General features: G+C 37.6%; 1 protein-coding gene across 2 annotated transcripts in view; it reads right to left on the reverse strand.

The window, feature by feature from the left end:
* The window catches only part of SYDE2 (synapse defective Rho GTPase homolog 2), a 48,479-nt gene that overhangs the window by 14,118 nt on the left and 16,278 nt on the right, over positions 1 to 18,083 (reverse strand). For both annotated transcript variants that reach the window (XM_081325853.1, XM_081325854.1), the window contains exons 3-5: positions 12,222 to 13,309; positions 9,473 to 9,599; positions 338 to 519 (exon numbers count right to left, since the gene is read on the reverse strand). In XM_081325853.1, coding sequence (XP_081181979.1) covers positions 338 to 519; positions 9,473 to 9,599; positions 12,222 to 13,309 — 1,397 coding nt within the window. The remainder of the gene's footprint in view (positions 1 to 337; positions 520 to 9,472; positions 9,600 to 12,221; positions 13,310 to 18,083) is intronic.

The following is an 18,083-nucleotide window of genomic DNA, read 5'->3' on the forward strand; positions in this document are numbered from 1 at the left end:
ACAGTGCAACCGTCATAAATACATGCCAAGCACCTGTATTTTGATCACATGATCATGGGGATGCTGCAACAATCATAAGTGTGAACACTGCTCATAAGTCACTTTTTTCAGTGCTGTTGTAACTTCAAGCAGTCACCAAATGAATGGTGGTAAGGCAAGGACTACCTACTCCTTAAGGCAGGGGTAGACAACCTTGACTCTTTTATGACTCGTGGACTTCAACTCCCATGCTGGCTCAGGAATTCTGGGAGTTGAAGTCCACGAGTCACAAAAGAGCCAAGATTGCCTACCCCCGCCTTAAGCCATGTACTAAGTTTGATGGGTTAATAATACTTACTTTCTCAACTTCTGGCAGGCAATCCAAAAGAGCCATTGTATATTCTGAATCATTCAAATCATTTTCACATCCATTTGCTGTCATTTTCAAAGGTCTTTTTACCATGGCATCCAACACTGCTTCATAAAGTTGCTTGGTTATCAACGGAGAAGGCAACTCCCTTAAATAATCTTTGAGGATACCTAAACAAGGCATGCAGAGTAAACAAAGTGTAATGAATTTACTAGAAAGTCACATTAAAGCAGGACAATCAGTAGTGCTCAAGCAGAAATTATCTCAAAATTGGGTATCTTGGTAATACATATATATCAAATTATGCTGATTCTCAATTCTGAAAATCATTTACATCTCTGAATGTTAATTCTTATTTCTTTTATTCTATCTATATACTGTGTGCTCCTTAAAGGAAATGCCAACATTAATTTAACAATGCTCTTAATTGGGGATAGCAGTCATAGCATTAAATCACTTATTTTAATACACTTAATATTTTATTAGAATATTTTTTAAATACAATGCTTCATAGTAGTCATAACCACAAGTGAATACAGGTTGTTCTGTCCCGGGCTCAGAACTGTTGCAAATGTTTGATTGACTCTTATTTACATATGTTAATTCCACTGTGTCTCATCTCATTTAAAACCAAATTTCAGAACTGGACATTCAGGACAAAGCTGCTAACAAAGCTGTTGCAATGTCTTAACTACCCTTCCTTCACACATACACCATCCACTCTAGTTCCGGCCATATGCAGGTCAGTGGCATTTTTTAAAAAAACTCAACACATACACTGCTGCCAAATGCCACTGCCCCAGTAAAGCTCTGCCGCTGCTGTTTTGATTGTTCCCTTACACCAGGGGTCTTCAAACTTAGCCCTTTTATGACTTGAGGACTTCAACTCCCAGAAGTCCTCAGTCCACAAGTCATAAAAGGGCCAAATTTGAAGACCCCTGCCTTACACTCACCAGCATTGCCAGCTCCGCTGCTGCTGCTGCTGCTGCTCTACTAGATGCCAAACAGCTGATCAGTGCCCCAGCTATTCCTTTGTGGCCCACCTTTATTTTTAATTTACCAGCCTGGCCCCGTCTTCTCTACAAATTGTGCAGGCCATTCTAATGCATAATCCACAATTCCTGAAACAGGTGCAGTCCCTCCCAGATCATGGGCATCATTTCCAGCAGTTGCAGCTAATTACAAATTTTAATTAAACAGAAGTTTGAAATTATTAACTACATGGGGAATAGTCATGTGTACTGGCTAAACTTAATCTAATGTCCATTAAATTAAGTTTTCTTTGGAGGAGGACACTCAAATGCCATGTGTAACCCTTAGCTGAAGGTGGGCTTATATTTATGACAATTTTTTAGGTATTTGTTTTATTTGTTGTACACTGCCTAAAGTCACATGTTTATGAGATGGATGGCTATATAAATTGGATAAATAAATAGATGTTATACTAAGACATTCAAGCCCAAGCAGCAGAGTTCCTAAAAGTAAAACAGCAAAGTAGCTGAAAATAAAAGAAGGCATAGCTGAACCCATATCATGGTTATGTTAATTATGGTTGATTGTTTTTTTTACCTCAGTTGCAGCATGTTATATATTGATTTATTATGTGTTGCTTTGAAACATTGCTAGCCACCTGAGTTACGTATTTGAGATGGGCAGCTGTACAAACTGAGTAAATACACACATACATATACACCACAACTACCTCCTCCAAAGGCTAAACACTGCAAAACAGATCTTATCAAGTGAAAAATTTGCCATGTTAGTTTGATTGTTCTCTTAAGATTAAAAATAGTTCTTGGTGGAAACAAAAATACCAAGCTAGGTTTTTAAAAATGGTCTGTCTCTTTGTCTATTGTCTATTCTTTTTTTTTGAAAATAATGATTGAATTAGGGGAGAATTCAAAACTGAATTCAATCACAGCCTTTTAATTCAGAAAAATCAGTTAGAATAGGAACAGAGTTTCACCATAATACTGGTCCTGCTGAATCCAACCTTTCCTTTTATTCTGAGAGTGGAAGCAGTCTCATTTCTTCTTGGCTATCACAATGCAAAAGTTATTTTACTTTTTTTAAATCAGACAATAGCCCTTTTATTACACAGATGTTTTGAAAGATATGATACCATCACTAGGTAAATGCCTTCAGGTCCTATGAGCAATATGGTCCCTGAGGTCTCCTCAGGCTACTTTTTACATTGTTAAGTCTTCCTTTATCTTTTTTTAAAAAAATATAATCTGATTTAGATAAAATAAATTGAATTAATTGATTGCTTCTTCCCTATGACTAGATGGCATCCTATGTTTACTTAAAAGGCTGAAAAGCTTATTTGCACCTCTTCACCCTCTTCAACATTGCCCACCACTATCTTAGGCAAAACAACACAATCTCTATGCTTGTGCAGCTGAAACACAACATCCTGTTTATTTCAGGAATCTCTCTAATCCCACACTACATTTTGGGCTATAAAATATCAAGGCCCAAAAACAGATGCATCATTTCCCCAAACTATTAAAATCTAAACTCAGATATTAATTGCTTTGCTCCCCATTTTGTTCATGCATGCCACTTGAACATAAGCTGTGCCTTAATTAATAGTACTGTTTAATGCACAATGAAAACAAAGAGCTGAAAGTAGGAAGCTGAGATACCAATTTAAGTATCTGCCAAATAAAGGCCTCGTTAATCCCCAAACCATGACAGAAATACCACAGCTGAATTTTTCTTAACAAAGCAAAACTTGTTGCAAGTCTCAGTGTGCCTACCACAAATCTTACCCTATGACCCAACTGTAATGTGAACTGTGTTAATCGAAGACTTTGTTAAGAGAACAGAATGTTTAAGAGTAAAGTAAAGGGGCTCCATTTCTACTCTTCATAGAGGGGAATTCAGAAAGTTTCTGGGACTACATAATTTCACTGCCACCCTCAGAATCTTCCAGGTTAAAGGGCTGTTTTTTGTCTAAATGTTTCAAGTAAAGGTTGTCCACAAATTAGCAATCTAAACCAACCTTTCCTCAACCTGATGCTGTGCAGGTAGTTTCAAGTAACTTTGCTATAATCTCCAGACATAAAAGGTAAAGGTAAAGGTTCCCCCGCACATGCATGCTAGTCATTTCCAACTCTAGGGGCCAGTGCTCATCTCCGTTTCAAAGCCGAAGAGCCAGCGCTTGTCCGAGGATGTCTATGTGCTCATGTGGCCGGCATCACTAGACACCAAACGCGCACGGAACGCTGTTACCTTCCCACCGTAGTGGTCCCTATTTTTCTACTTGCATTTTTACGTGCTTTCAAACTGCTAGGTTGGCAGAAGCTGGGATGAGTAACAGGCGCTCACTCTGTTACGCAGCACCCGGGATTCGACCCGCCAAACTGCCGACTTTCTGATCAACAAGCTCAGTGTCCTAACCCACTGAGCCACCGCGTCCCTTCTCCAAACATACTATAATCCAAAAATTTAGATCAGAGGTGTCCAAACCTTGGCAACCTTTGAGACATATGGACTTGAACTCCCAGAATGCTGGCTGGGGAATTGTGGAAGTTGAAGTCTACAAGTCTTAAAAGTTGCCACGGTTGGACATCTCTGCTTTAGATAATCCCAGTTTAGGAAAGGCTTAAATCAACAGCAGGATCAAATGTTTGTAAGTAACACTTCTGGGCCGGGTATATATTGAAGTTTAGGAGTAGGGGAAACTAATCACGAAAGAGTTTTGCTATCTTTCTAGCAAAAAAGCTGCTCTACAGACAGCCCAAAATACTTAAGTAGTGGGAAAGGAGTCTGCTACGCCTTTTTGAAAGTGCTCAACGGGAAGGCACTTTTGGAATGTTTTTTCAAAGGATTCACACTGAGCTCTGCAATCAAGTCACCTGGTCTTTCCTTTTCAAAACACTTTCTCTTGCTTCATTCTTCTCCAAAGAAGTTATCAGCCCTCTGACCCCCCTACACTCTCTCCTTTTAGAGACTTTTAAGAGAAGGCAGTTATTTTTATGGACTAGCATCTCCTGACAGCTTTATTTTTCTTGTTCCAACCATCGCTGGCACAGAATATAGGCAGTAACCAGAGAAAATGCATACTTCTCCAGTCCACCTCATTAATTTCTCATTTTTCTAACCCACTGAACTGTCAACTATGTGGTGTGCTTTACTACAAGAGAGTTCACATGGCTGGAAGCAGACATGAGGCAGAAATATCAGAAATTAGCCAGCTGCTAAATTTGCTAAGGCACAATATTCTGAATGACATGTGCATTTCACTGTAAGCCAGTGCCAGCCATACAAAAAAATTCTGAGTCAAGGTTTAATAATTAAATGTGCATTTCCTGACCAACAGAACAGTTCTTCAAAAGAGCCACACAAGAGAGCTCTGAGACTTGAAAAAGTGATCTTCCGTGGCATTTGACTTTAAAAGTCAAAAGTCCTTGGGGAGAAGGGCGGTATACAAATCAAATAAATAAATAAATAAATAAATAAATAAATAAATAAATAAATAAATAAATAAATAAATAAAAAGGAAAATGCAAAGTGGTTTTTCACTGAAGAGGAATTCTGAAGATTGGCAAATTACTAGTATCGAGAGCCATGCTTACTACTTTATTAGGGATGCACAAGTCTCTTAACAAGTGCTTCTCTTTCAACAAAGTGCCCTTTGAAAGACCTTTCTCAATATCCAGAAGCCACTCCTTGATCTGATTCAAAACCCTCCTAGGAGAGCAGACACCCCCCCCCCAAAAAACTCTAATACTATGCTCCAGCCTAACCTTTACAAATGGAAACACTGATGTGTCCATTCCACAGCAGTGCTCATTTTAATTAGATCAGGAAGAGATATTTTCCTCCCTTTTACTTGTCCATATTCTAAGAACAGGATTCATACTTTGGTATCACCTGCAATCTTCTCCCTGTTGAGGATTCATAATAAACTAGACACTGCGGTGGAGACTGAGAGCCAGAGGTGAATTCTGGCTGGCTCGGTCTATCTCAGGGGTAGGCAACCTCGGCTCTTTTATGACTCATGGACTTCAACTCCCAGAATTCCTGAGCCAGCTTGGCTGGCTCAGGAATTCTGGGAGTTGAAGTCCATGAGTCATAAAAGAGCCGAGGTTGCCTACCTCTGGTCTATCCAGATAAAGAGAGAGATTGTGAGATCACCCACTTAAACTCAGGACAGCTGCTCCTCATGACTAGACAAAGGAAGTTGAGTTTTGAGTTGAACAGCTGGGAGTTGAGGGATTTCAATCAAGCTAATAGTTGTAATGAGCTTTTCTGACTGGAAACAGAGAGCCCCATATGAGCAATACCAGCAACAGTTCTGCTACCCACCACAGAACTCAAATAAATTTCATTTCTAATGATCCAAAGCAGAATTGGTTGGATGAGGAATTTATCAAGTTTGCCCCCTAAGGTAGAAGTACCCTTCTACATTAGCCAAGCAGCCGCTGAACAATCAATATCCTTTTTTTCAGGTCTGATAGTAAGGAATGATGGGAACTGTCTGTGTGTTTGTGGGGGGGGGAATCACTGCAGCTTTGAAGTTGAGAAAAGTCTGATTGCTTGGCATTCTCTCCAAAGAGAAGAGCTTCACTTGCTATGAGAAATAAATAATCAAATCAACTCATTCCAGTTCCTGAACTTTCAACAGGTGCTGTTTGGTAAACTAAGATTAATCATGACTGAGAGGTATCTTTTTAAACTTGAAAGCTGGGGTTTTTAGGACATGAAACTCAGCAGCTGGTTCCAGTTTCTATTCTTGCTACTATAAGACATAAAACTATCCCTGCATTGCTACATGCCCCAAATAAATCATACGTAAGGGCTTTGACGATTTACAAGACAAGATTAACAATTCAGTAGTCTCATATTAAACATTCAAGCACTTGAATATATGTGGCAGGCAGAAAACATGTGCTATTTTTACAATTCTTGAGTACAAAATTCTATTTTGCTCTAGGGACAGGAGACCATCTGCACAGACTATTGACCTCTGAGGACTGCAAGGACTTTTTGATGTCACTAGATTGGGCCAAGGGCTGCAGTTTTAAAGCACGAAAATAATTGCCTACAACCTCACAGATTACAATACAACCATTAGACTACAAGGCTTTTTCTTCAAAGACTTATATATCAAAAGTTGCTATCTGTTATGTAACTCTGACATGCAAGAAGTGTGGTCTATTCCTCAGAAGTGTTGTGTGTAGACTTCCCACAACAATTGGCTGATCTCTGATGAAAACAGGATACTAGTTCTAAGGATGGATGCTTGTTCTAAGACAGCAAAACTCTTTATGGGGAACACTATAATTCAGAGTCCGTGCATATAAATAAAAGCAGCTGCGACCGCTCAAAAGAAAAGAGACAAGATGACAAGAGACTTTCTAATTCCAAAACAGCTGTAATTCAAACAATGTTGCTTGAAACTGTCCATCCCCACAGGAAATTCCACTCTGGAGAGCTTCATGTCCTCCAAGAAGAGTAAAACAGAAATTTTACTTAAAAAGGAAGTTGTGAACATTTTATTCAACTGTGCAACAATGTAAAAACAGTGAGAAAATTTAGCCGATGATTCAAGATGGTATCCCAAGAATGAATTTCTAATCATTTATACTGGGGATGATGATACTTTAGAACAGGGTTGTCAAACTCACAACATCACATGACGTGTAGCAACATATCACGACTTTTTTTGCCATTGCTGGCAATGGTGTGGGTGCGGTTTCGCTATGATGCATCTGGCCCGCAGGCCAGCAGTTTGACACCCCTGCTTTAGATTGTAAGAAAATGTTGTTGGGTAGAGTTCTCTCCTTAAGGGTGCAGATCCTCCACCTGTTTCTTGCCTGCAAAAATACACACTATTGATTTGTACCGTGCAAACTCAGTCCTTACTTTTTGGAGGCAAAATCCTATTGAGATGTTTCTACCACCAAAGCCTTTTGACTCTCTGCACACCTACGAATGCTCTATTGAATATTTTTTGAGGTGCATAAGCAATGCTATTCACAGTCCAAACATTTCAAATGAAAGAAATAATTAACTTTCTTGCATAAGAAACCAAGAAGGTACAGTTTTTTGAAACAAATGTACGACTGCACAGACTCAAGTACAATAAATATTTAAGAAAGACTCGTGCAAACCTATGGCAAAGAGCAGGGAAGCTATTTGGGGCATAATATGGAATATGATTATTTACATTTTCCCCTTCTGATTTATAAGACAGTAGATAATATGAACATGTATAATTTTCAGTGTGCGTGTAGCTGATACGTTAATTATCTCGGAAATAATAATTTTCCATCCTTATTGCCAGATGTAAAAGAAGTTCTCAAAAGATTCATAGCTCCAGAACTTCTTGACCAAAAAAATAATTTGGATTTATACAAAGCTTGCATTGGTTTCAAAAGAAGAGAATGGAAAAAATGTACACTGGTTTATTTGTTCACTAGAGCAAGCTTATTTCCTTGTTACAAAAAGAAAATTGAAGAAACCTACATGTTCAGCTACCACTCTCAGACAATGTAGAACTGGGGAGAGAAAACTGGGGAGAAGGAAACAGCCACAGCACCTAACAGGAGCCCTAAAGAAGCCATCTTTTCTCCTCTATAGCTTTGTCTACTATGCACGCTTTAAGCAATCCAAGATCAGAACCTTGGGTGAAAAAAAGCAAAGATTATACATATATATTATTATATATTAAATTTGCTTGCCACCCACCTGGGTGACTTACAACATTAAACTGAAACCATAAATACATAAAATCACATTGAAATTGGAATAAAATATAACTAAACAGGAAGAGGAAGAGAGGAGAATATATAGGGAGTGAGGTGGGAACTGCTATTAGTTGATCAATCACCTCCAGTGTGAAATTTGCCCATTGGGACCCCAAGCCAACTGGTAGAGCCAGGTCTCCAGGCTCTTGTAGAAAATCATGAGGGTGGCACTAAAATGTAGATTTTAAGCCGGAACTATTTCTATAAGGTATAATTTCAGGAAAATATGAGAAAAGAAAATGGATACATAATGGTACATGTATTAACAGCAGCAAGAATTGTTTTTGCGCAGCATTGGAAAAATGAAGAAATGCCATCTGAAGATGACATACTTAAGAAAATACTGGATTGTGCAGAAATGGATAGACTTACATTGAAGATTAAAGAAAAATGAGATACAGAATACTTTCAAACATGGGATGTATTTTACCAGTGGCTGGAAAAATGGGGTAGAGATTAGGATTTTAATATATATTATTAAGCTAAGACCCAGACAACACGTTGTTTATTAAGCACTTATGAACTGTAAACATAAAAAAACTAATAAATAACTTTTAAAAAATCAGGAGGGTGGAAGCCAATGTCACCTCAGAGTGCTAGATACTCCAAAGGGCCGGAGTCATGGCAGAGGCGGCTTTCTCCTGGATTCCGCCAGCCCAAATTCTTTGACAGGATCAACAGCATATATCATAGACAAGCTATGTTCAGCCAAATTTCCCATCAGTATACTGGGGTTGGCAACTGAAATCAGATAACTCATTGATTCATGCCTTTAGAATTTCTGCTTTCATTGAAATATGAACAAATCCTCACTTTCTTCATTAAAAATGGGTTTCATAAGATTCTTACAGCTGATTTAGCCTTTATATTAAGATGTGACAGCCATTGAATAGTAATTGTTACACCTTTTTTTAATTAAGCTTTGAATATACTGACAGTGGATACCATAAATCACTTTCCATACTTTCTTTAATGTGCCTATGCTTAGGTTCCATTCATACCTACTGACTAGAATCTAGAACAGGATTTCTCAACCTTGGCAATTTTAAGACATGTGGACTTCAACTTCCAGAATTCTCCAGCCAGCACTCATCTGGAGCCAAAATTATTCCAGAATCCAGAACAAAAAGGAATCTAGATAAAAACTGACAATATTGTTTTTAGAAAGTTAAAAATACCCTCAACTTGTGTTTAGTGACAAGGTTTCCAGAGTGGGCAGATGTCAGTTCAAAAGGCTCAGTTTTAGGACATCATTTGTTAAAAACATCTTTTAATATTTACTTATACGATACACTGCACAATAAAACCCTGATGACATTCTGAGCATTTATTTGTCCTTCTATGAAAAAAGCAAATTTGTTACCTGTTATCACATTTATATCTGGGTACTGAGTTTCACACAGAGTAACTGCTTTGCTATCCTTCTCAAATGCCTCTCGGAGTTCTTTCTTCACAGCTGCCGACCCACATAAACGGTACAGCCCTACAACCTAGAAATAAAATATAAATTTTACCAGAGCAACCTCATTTAGTTTAACGAATCAAATCAAATATCCAACAGAAATGGGATTTTAAACAGGCTCAAGATACCAAGATATCCATGAAAGACCCTAAGAGGACTAGAAAGAAACCCTGTATGAAATAAAGCCTATCAGGGGGAAAAACAAGATTATCCATGTTGCATTAAGTATATTGACTGCACTAAGCAAGAGAGAGGAAAGAGCTATTTTAATTGTAATGAATGCAGTGGTATAATAGGATAGGGGAGACTCAAGTCCATCCATATTCGGTCACAAAAGCTTACAGCTTGTACGCTTACAGTGTGACTTTACATTCAGTCCTAATCATCAACCTGATGGCTTAAGTCCACAACCTCATCACTGTCTAACCTAATAGATTTTACCTGCCTACTCTATTAGAATTCTTCCTCAAAGGTTGTCTTCACTGAATTTGAGCTGTAAAGTAAGATTTATAGATGAAAGTGCTATGGAAAACCAGATATTTAGGTTAAATATCTAATTAAAATAAGGTTAAATAAACCATTGGTTACCATAATATGCAAAACCAGTCTTTAGCCCTTGATGCAGCACACCTGCCATGGTTATTATTGTTACGGGGAGAAAATGAAAAACAAAACAAAACACTGTTATCATTGTCTTTTTTATAATAAATTAATTACATGCATTTACTGCAGCTTTGACAAAGAAATTTTGTCTATTTTTAGAGAAGCATTTCTTTCTGCACAGTATGGCCAAATATCATGTAACTCTCAAGAAATTGTATGCAGGCAATTTGCTAGCAGTATAACTTATTTATTTATTTATTTATTATTTATTTATTTTATTTTAATTCCATTTATATCCCGCCCTTCTCCGAAGACTCAGGGCGGCTTACAAGCTTAAAAGGCTCCTCAGATTAGGAACTCTTCTAATTACGAATACGGTATGTATGCCTCAAGGAATGGACCAACATAGTTTCAGCACAAAACAAAACAAAAATCTAAATCATACCGTGAAAGATTGCTTCTTTCCTAGCAAAAGTATAATTAATCTCTAAGAGTTTTTTCAAAAGGCACTTCCATTAAAGGTAACATAAAAATACAGCAAAAAAGATGCATTGTCTTAGCATTTTTAATGGAAGGTGGAATACAAGTTTAACTAATAACCGCGGCACCTCATGTAGAAACTATGTGTAACACTCACTCTTTTAGATGCATCATTATTACAAATGAATGTTATTTCAGTTGTAGGATGAAGCATTGTTACTGTACGATGCAATGTAAGAGAGTGAGACACTGAATATAATACAATATTAGATGAGAAAATATTTCTCATCTAAATACATCCTGTTACAGTTATACAGTCCAAACCAGAACTAAATGTTTACATGCTACTTGAAATTCAGGATTACATTTTCTCTAACAAATGGAGAATTTGGATAAACAATTGTTTTATAATATAAACTAAAGCAGTATAAAAAAGCTTTAGTCATCAACATTAAATACCAAAGAGTATTATGGTACTTTAAATATTAACTCATTTATTACATTTTTCCCTAGAACCTAGACCACAAAAACTTCAACCACAATATATTTGCTAGTCTTATTTTTTTCAATCCCCTTTTGGAAATTTCTAGATTAATGGTCTTTAAAAGCACTACATTCTTGTGGGCTAAGGGACAAGGTAAAGCACATGGCCGCATTTACAACCTGAGATATAAAGGCTTAAACACAAGGCATTTAGCTTTCCCATAATAGGAAATCTTGCTCTCAGTGAGTAAAGACTTCCAGTGACACCCATTTACTGAATACTGGGGTGAGGTTTGTGGGTGTTCCTGGACTCTTATTACCCACTTATGTTTTTAACCCGCAAGTACATATTCTACATGTATTAAGGCTGCCCTGGACCATCTTCTTAACCCTGTCAAACATCCACACTGTGATTTTAAAGGCATGGTGGCTGATAGGCTACCTGTTATACTGAAAAATAAAATTCCCTACAGCTCATGCCAAACATTTGCTATAGTCATGTTAGACAACTTTTTAAAATAATTTGGCTTCCCACAAATTTCAGGAAGGCAGGAAGAAATCATTTTAATGGGCTTCCTGATTTCTAAGCTTTTGAGATGGGGGAAAATCAGATATAGGTTGCCTGAACTGAAGGTAAAAAAATACTATTATGACTGAATGATGCAACAGTCCTGTGATACTAGCAACACTGTAGGGCAGTGTCTACAATTCCCACAGAAGCAACATATAAAGTTACCCTACAAGAAAAACCCTCTACCCTCAGTTTTGTTTAATTACAATTTCCGAACCCTACATCCTGTTTGAGATTTTTCTGCCCTTATAAATACAAATGCCACCATCTGGAAATCCTAAAGGCTAGTCACCTAAAATTTGACAAACACAAAAGGATTGTAGGCTTCTCAAAAGATGATTCTTTTTATTCATCTCATCTTGTACCCTAATGTTAAGAAGACCGTAATGATGGCCAGCTATCCAAATGAAGAAGATGAAGGGCTATAGGATGTTGTATTCTTTGGATTTAAACGACAACGTATATAGTGCAATGACAATGAAATATTGACAGAGCAAAACTTTACTTCTTTACCTGGCAACCTCTTTTTTCAATCTCTGTAATGCACTTTTTCATCAAAAGAGGAACCATCAAACCTTCATTTTCCTTCTCAACAACTTTCCGAGCATCAATTCCAAAGAGTATCGGTTCTCGTTCTCCATTTGTTCCACCAAGAGAATTCTCCCACTGTTCCAGAAGAGTTAGCTTGACATAGATAAGACCTCTGGGCTCCAGTTTTACTGCCAACTGATGAGTCTTTGTCACACGAAAAAGAGCAGGAAGAACTACCGTACCATGGCAGCAAACCCGGTTTTTCCTTGGCATGGGCTCCCAGCTAAAAACCACTAATTTTAAATGCTGAGCGTTTTCTATCTCTATGTTGAAAGTGTGATCCATGTCCAAAAATGTTGTTCTGCAAGTCAGCAAAGCGGTCCTTGCTTTATTTACTGAATCTACCTGAATTGCACAGAAGACATCTTTTGAGTCCATTCTTGGTGGTTTCAGATCCTCTGCACCATAGAAATGAATGTTCATGAGTCCAGATATGTACTGGGAACATTTGGGTTGGTCAGCAAAAGTGTAGTGTCGAAAAGCATCAATGTCTATTTCTGATTTATTACCCATGTTACCTGCAAATACTTCCTTTCCTTTCCTTTCAGCTGCATATTTCCCTGATTTTGCTATAAGCTCAGGAGAGTCTCCATCACTGAGGTAGCCCCCTTTACTGGAGGATTTGGAAGTCCCCCTGTTTTTCTTTTTATAGCTGTGTTGAGAGGATACACTGCTATCAAGATGATACCGGCTTATGACATTCCTGCTAGCAGCTGCTGTTACATTTCCAGAAGAAGCTAACGGTGCATGGCTTACTTCCTGGCAATTATTTTTAAGCAACAAAGAATTGTCTGAGCTATTATGGCTTGAATTGACTTTGACACTGAGCTTCCTGCTGAGCTCAGGCAATTTTTTCATCTTCATGGAAAGTTTCCTGACGGTTCTTGGGGATTTTATTTTATCAGGGAAAGTCCAGTTTATGGAGCCACCTTTTTTCAATGGGCTTGGGCTTGGAGGAGAATATTCTGCAGTTCCTGTCTCTGCCTTGTTTGCAGACGTGATTCCAGGACCTTTGAAAAAAAGAAAAGAAAAGATAAAAAAAGAATACTCGGAAATAAAAAAAACTACTTCCTTGTTGTGGTCTGGAAAAGTCTATTTAGACCAGGGGTAGGCAACCTCAGCTCTTTTATGACTCATGGACTTCAACTCCCAGAATTCCTGAGTCAGCATAGCTGACTCAGGAATTCTGGGAGTTGAAGTCCATGAGTCATAAAACAGCCGAGATTGCCTACCCCTGATTTAGACAGATGCTGAGCATCACCTACATCAGAGTTCCCCAACCTTCCTGGATTTGCGGACTGGGTAGGGGGGGGAGGAAGGAAGAAAGGAGATGGTTCTGCGCGAACAGCAAGCATGCATGCACAGCTCCATTTGCACTTGTCCACTACCTCTGTGGCCTGCGGCCCAGTCCCGAAGGGCTCAAGGCCCTGTAGTGGGCTGTAGCCCAGGGGTTGGGGACGCCTGGTCTACATTATTCCCATAAATACGCCTTCCTGTGTGCCAGAACAACCAAGAACATGTGTCCCCCTTTCCTTAAAAGAGACAAAGGAGACAGATGCTACCAAGACCATCCCTCTGCTGATGGACCATTTCCGCTTGTTCTGCTGTCTTGCATATGTTAAAATCGATGTCTTTCAAAGGAGAAGCTGAATGCAGCTGGGGTTTTTTTTCAGCAACTCTTCTGAAAATAAAATTCTATGTTTTGTCTACGCTCTGAAGTTCGGAAAAAGATTGGAGGGGGAAAAATGGAACTACTTTGCTTTAGGGCTCCTGTGCATTTCAAAGATAGGTTCAAAGGTACTGCTATTTCACAGTGAATTGCTTTTTTATGGGTTGTTTTTTTTTCTTTGCAAACAAACACATATGACTCTTCTCATTATGGCAGAGTGAACGTACGATATATTTGGAATCAATTCTCCAGAAAGTTCCAACATGAACTTATCTCTTTGAATCCACTAGTAAATCCTTTCTTAAACAATGTTTATTACATTTATCAAAGAAATCTGACTATCATAAACAACCAATGAAATAAGTTAATCAACATTAGATTCATAATTAGTTATTTGCTTATTCAAAGTATTTTGTAAGAAAAAAAAACCATTTAACAGGAGGAAATAAATAAAAATATAAAACTGGAACACAGCATATAATAGTAGCAATTTATACACCATAGTTTTTCATAGTGAAAGATGAGCCTCCATAACCTTTTGTTCATGGCTTTTACCTCATGGGAGTGGAAAGCTCACCTAAACATCTTCACATCATAACCATGTTTACTGTCCAATAAGTCTGTCTAATTCAGTGGTTCCCAAACCTTTTCTATACCCCGTACCCCTAGAATGCTTCTGATATACTCTCGCACTCTCTTACAAAAGATCGAAATAACGGCAAAAAATTATGCATATACACTACAATTTTGAAAACCCAAGTTTTCGCACCCCCTGGAATATCGTCTCGCACCCCCAGGGGGCGCAAGCACCCCTGGCTGGGAACCCCTGGTCTAAATCTATGATAGACGTAATAGAAATATTCTATTTCTAGAATATTCAAATATTCAATAACTCTACTGTGTTCTAAATTCAGCAATTTCATATACCTAAGAGTTAAAAGCAGATGTTCAGTACAGACTGTCAACTGTAATTCAATATAATTGGGTGGAGGGGCCTACCTTGTGAGACAACAGGACATCACTAGATCATACTGCCAGAATATGAAGGGGGGGAAATGCTGACTTTCAGCCATGCAGTTTGTCAAGTTGGTATTCTTCTGTATGTATTTCAAAAATAAAGGGATTTTGGAAAGCTTTATGGACACATTTTACCTTACACCACAAAATACAAAACCATTTTTCCTATAGAACTGGGAGACAATAAAAAGAATTTATTCTTTAATTTTTCCTCTAGCATTCTAAAATATACTCAAAGAGACAAGAAATAACATCTGGAAAGCACAAAACCTAGCCTAACCAAAATCATCAAAGGGACCAGAATGGGCCTCCAGATCATCTTTTGCTCATTTGTACCATAAATACTACAGAGAGCATATTTACTCACTAAAAAGTAAAGCAAATGTGCATCTGACCCTTAATTTAATTTTGCTTTCCCATCCAAATAGGCAACCAGGTCTGACTGCCTAGTTAGACATTCCAAAGGAAAAATAACCAAGCAAAAACTAAGCAGATGCTTATAAAAACATTATCAAATCCCCCTATCACTACTCAGATACCTATATTATGGTCTGGGGTCCCCTTATAAGAAACCTGGGCAACATAAGCGTTAAATAAACAAATAAACAAATTTTAGGATGCTGCGGATTGCAGCCCTGTTGCTTAGTGACCAAGTAGGCACTGTGTTTCTACATCATCACACAAATCATTCCATTTTTTTCTGCAGCCCACCCAATTAGAAACTGAGGCTCAAATAAATAGCACCTATCCACCTTCTACAAAGCCCGTTATTTTCTTTAAACAAGAGCTAAATAACTCTCTTTCTTGCTGGAAATTGACAATTAGGCCTTGTTTTTTAAAAATGAGGAAGTTTATACTGCACAAAGTATGTTTCCAGAGCCTCAGTGAAAGTTCTTGTTTTGCTCAGCTGCTTTACTTGTATTGAGGCTATTTCCTTACATGGAATAGACTATTTCTAGCATACCCGCTGTGCTTTTCTGGCAACAGCTCATAAAAAATGTGGTATTTGATAAAACTGGACAAAGGTCTCTCTTGTACTGCAAATCACCACACAGCCTCACTAGTGGGTTGCACTGAGGCATTCCATAGTAATCAGGGCAAAGTTTTAATTAATTCACATTAATCTATCTCTGTCAGAAGCCTCTGGCAAAGGCTTAGAAAAGCAAGCCAAAATATAAAAAACTGAGAAGTCAATCTAACATTCCTGACATTTTATCTCAAACTTCCAGTGGCTTCATGAAGAATTATAAAGAATTCCTATTCTTTAATTGTTGGAATGGTAAATAATGTCAAAAGGACACTTGAACCTTTCTTGCCATTATAGTAACCACATATTACATACACAGAAAGGGCACAGACAACTTTTTGAAATCCACTAAAACTATTTTACCAACTGATAATTGTAAGTGATATAGGCTGTCAGCAGTTGGTATTTCTAACTTTGTATTCCATTTTACAAATTATTTTTAAATCCTACTAAAAGGAAAATGGGTGTTTTCTCCATTAGGTCATATGATTGATCAAATCAGAAAATCTCCTTTCAGCATAAACAGTTTCGAACACAGTATATTAAAAATTATGCAACAGGTATGCCTGTTCTTTCTGTACAAACTTATGATTTCACTTATTCAATAAAAGCCCTATTTTTTTTAAGGATTTAAATCCACCAGAGTTTCTAAAAGCCAAAAGTGTTTATGATTAACACATTCAATAATTAATTATGCAATGTAGACTTATGAAATGGTCCAATATTCATAGTACTCCTTTTTGTAATATTTTGTAATATAATGTTTGTATTAGTAGATATTTATTAAATTTATATTCCACCATCTCACTGTTGAAATTTTTCTACAAAAAGAAAATTATGAAAAGTCATGTAACTATAACTTTATTACCAAGCAACTCCCAATTTATCCAATGTATTGATCCTAAATCAGAAGTCTATATAAGTGATATCCATAATCTACCTGCCTGTCTTAATTATCTGTCTATCTGCAATACTTCAGAATCTGTTCCAAAAAGACAAATGTAGCACTGGTCTACAACTCTTTAAGCAGCCACATTTTCTCCTGAAATGTCTGGCAGCTGCACAAAGCAGTTGTGCAAGCACCTGAAGCACCTCTTCCAAATTATTTCTAAAGCAGTGCACAGCTTTTTTGCCTGTGTATGTGTGTATGTACATGCAAGAATTTTATAAAATCCTCATTATAGAATTGAGTTGCTGTTGCAGAAGACAGACATACAATTCCAGGCAAAGACACCTCTGCTAAGGATATCCAGACAGATGGCATGACTCCCACACAAAGTACAGTACAACCTTTTACCATGATCCAAAATACTGCAAAGTCCTAATTTCAAGACGTAACTGGAAAGATGCTTTGAGAAAGGGCTTTTTTGCCTTTCCTATAAGCAGTTCCATCAGAAGCCTTTACCTCCAATCACCTGAATCATATGTAAACACTAGTTGTCTATCCCCATGTGCATCTATTTTTATGTAGTAGTTATAAGCTTTGGCAGTCCTCACAGTGAACAAGTACAGTAGCTCCTGAACAAGTAGCTCCTGAGGTAATGTGGCCAGAAATGTTTTCCCATTATTTCAGAAGGCCAAAGCTATGTTTCTACACCTGCTTCAAAAGCCTTAACAATTCAAAAGGACCACAACTCTTGTGCAAAAAAAGGGAAACGGTATGATAAAAATTACAAGCAATATAGACTACTAGAGTTCAGGAAGTTCAATACAGATTCTAGTTCATTTCAGTCTCTCCCTTAGCTTAAAATAGTACCTGCTCTAATTTTCTAAAAGAAGCCTGAAAGGAACTAGCCATAGTTCTATAAACATTGTCTCCAAAATCCTCACCATTAAACACTATAGTTAAGATGGAAATAGCAATTGCAATGAAAAGACAACTTATTTTGAGAAGCTTGCAATTGCCTAAAAAGGGTTTTTTTCCCCCGCTAGGACAAGCAGTGCTTATACTTTGTGATAAGAAAAAGCTGCTCTTTTGCTCTAGAATGTGTTTTAATGGCAAGAGGAATGACAAGCTGCTGCATTAGGGAAAATAAAACAATAAATTCTAAGGGATTTAAGAGTCTGTAGC

The sequence above is a fragment of the Vipera berus genome (genome assembly GCF_964194415.1).
Source record: "Vipera berus genome assembly, chromosome: 3".
NCBI classification, from domain to species: Eukaryota; Metazoa; Chordata; class Lepidosauria; order Squamata; family Viperidae; genus Vipera; species Vipera berus.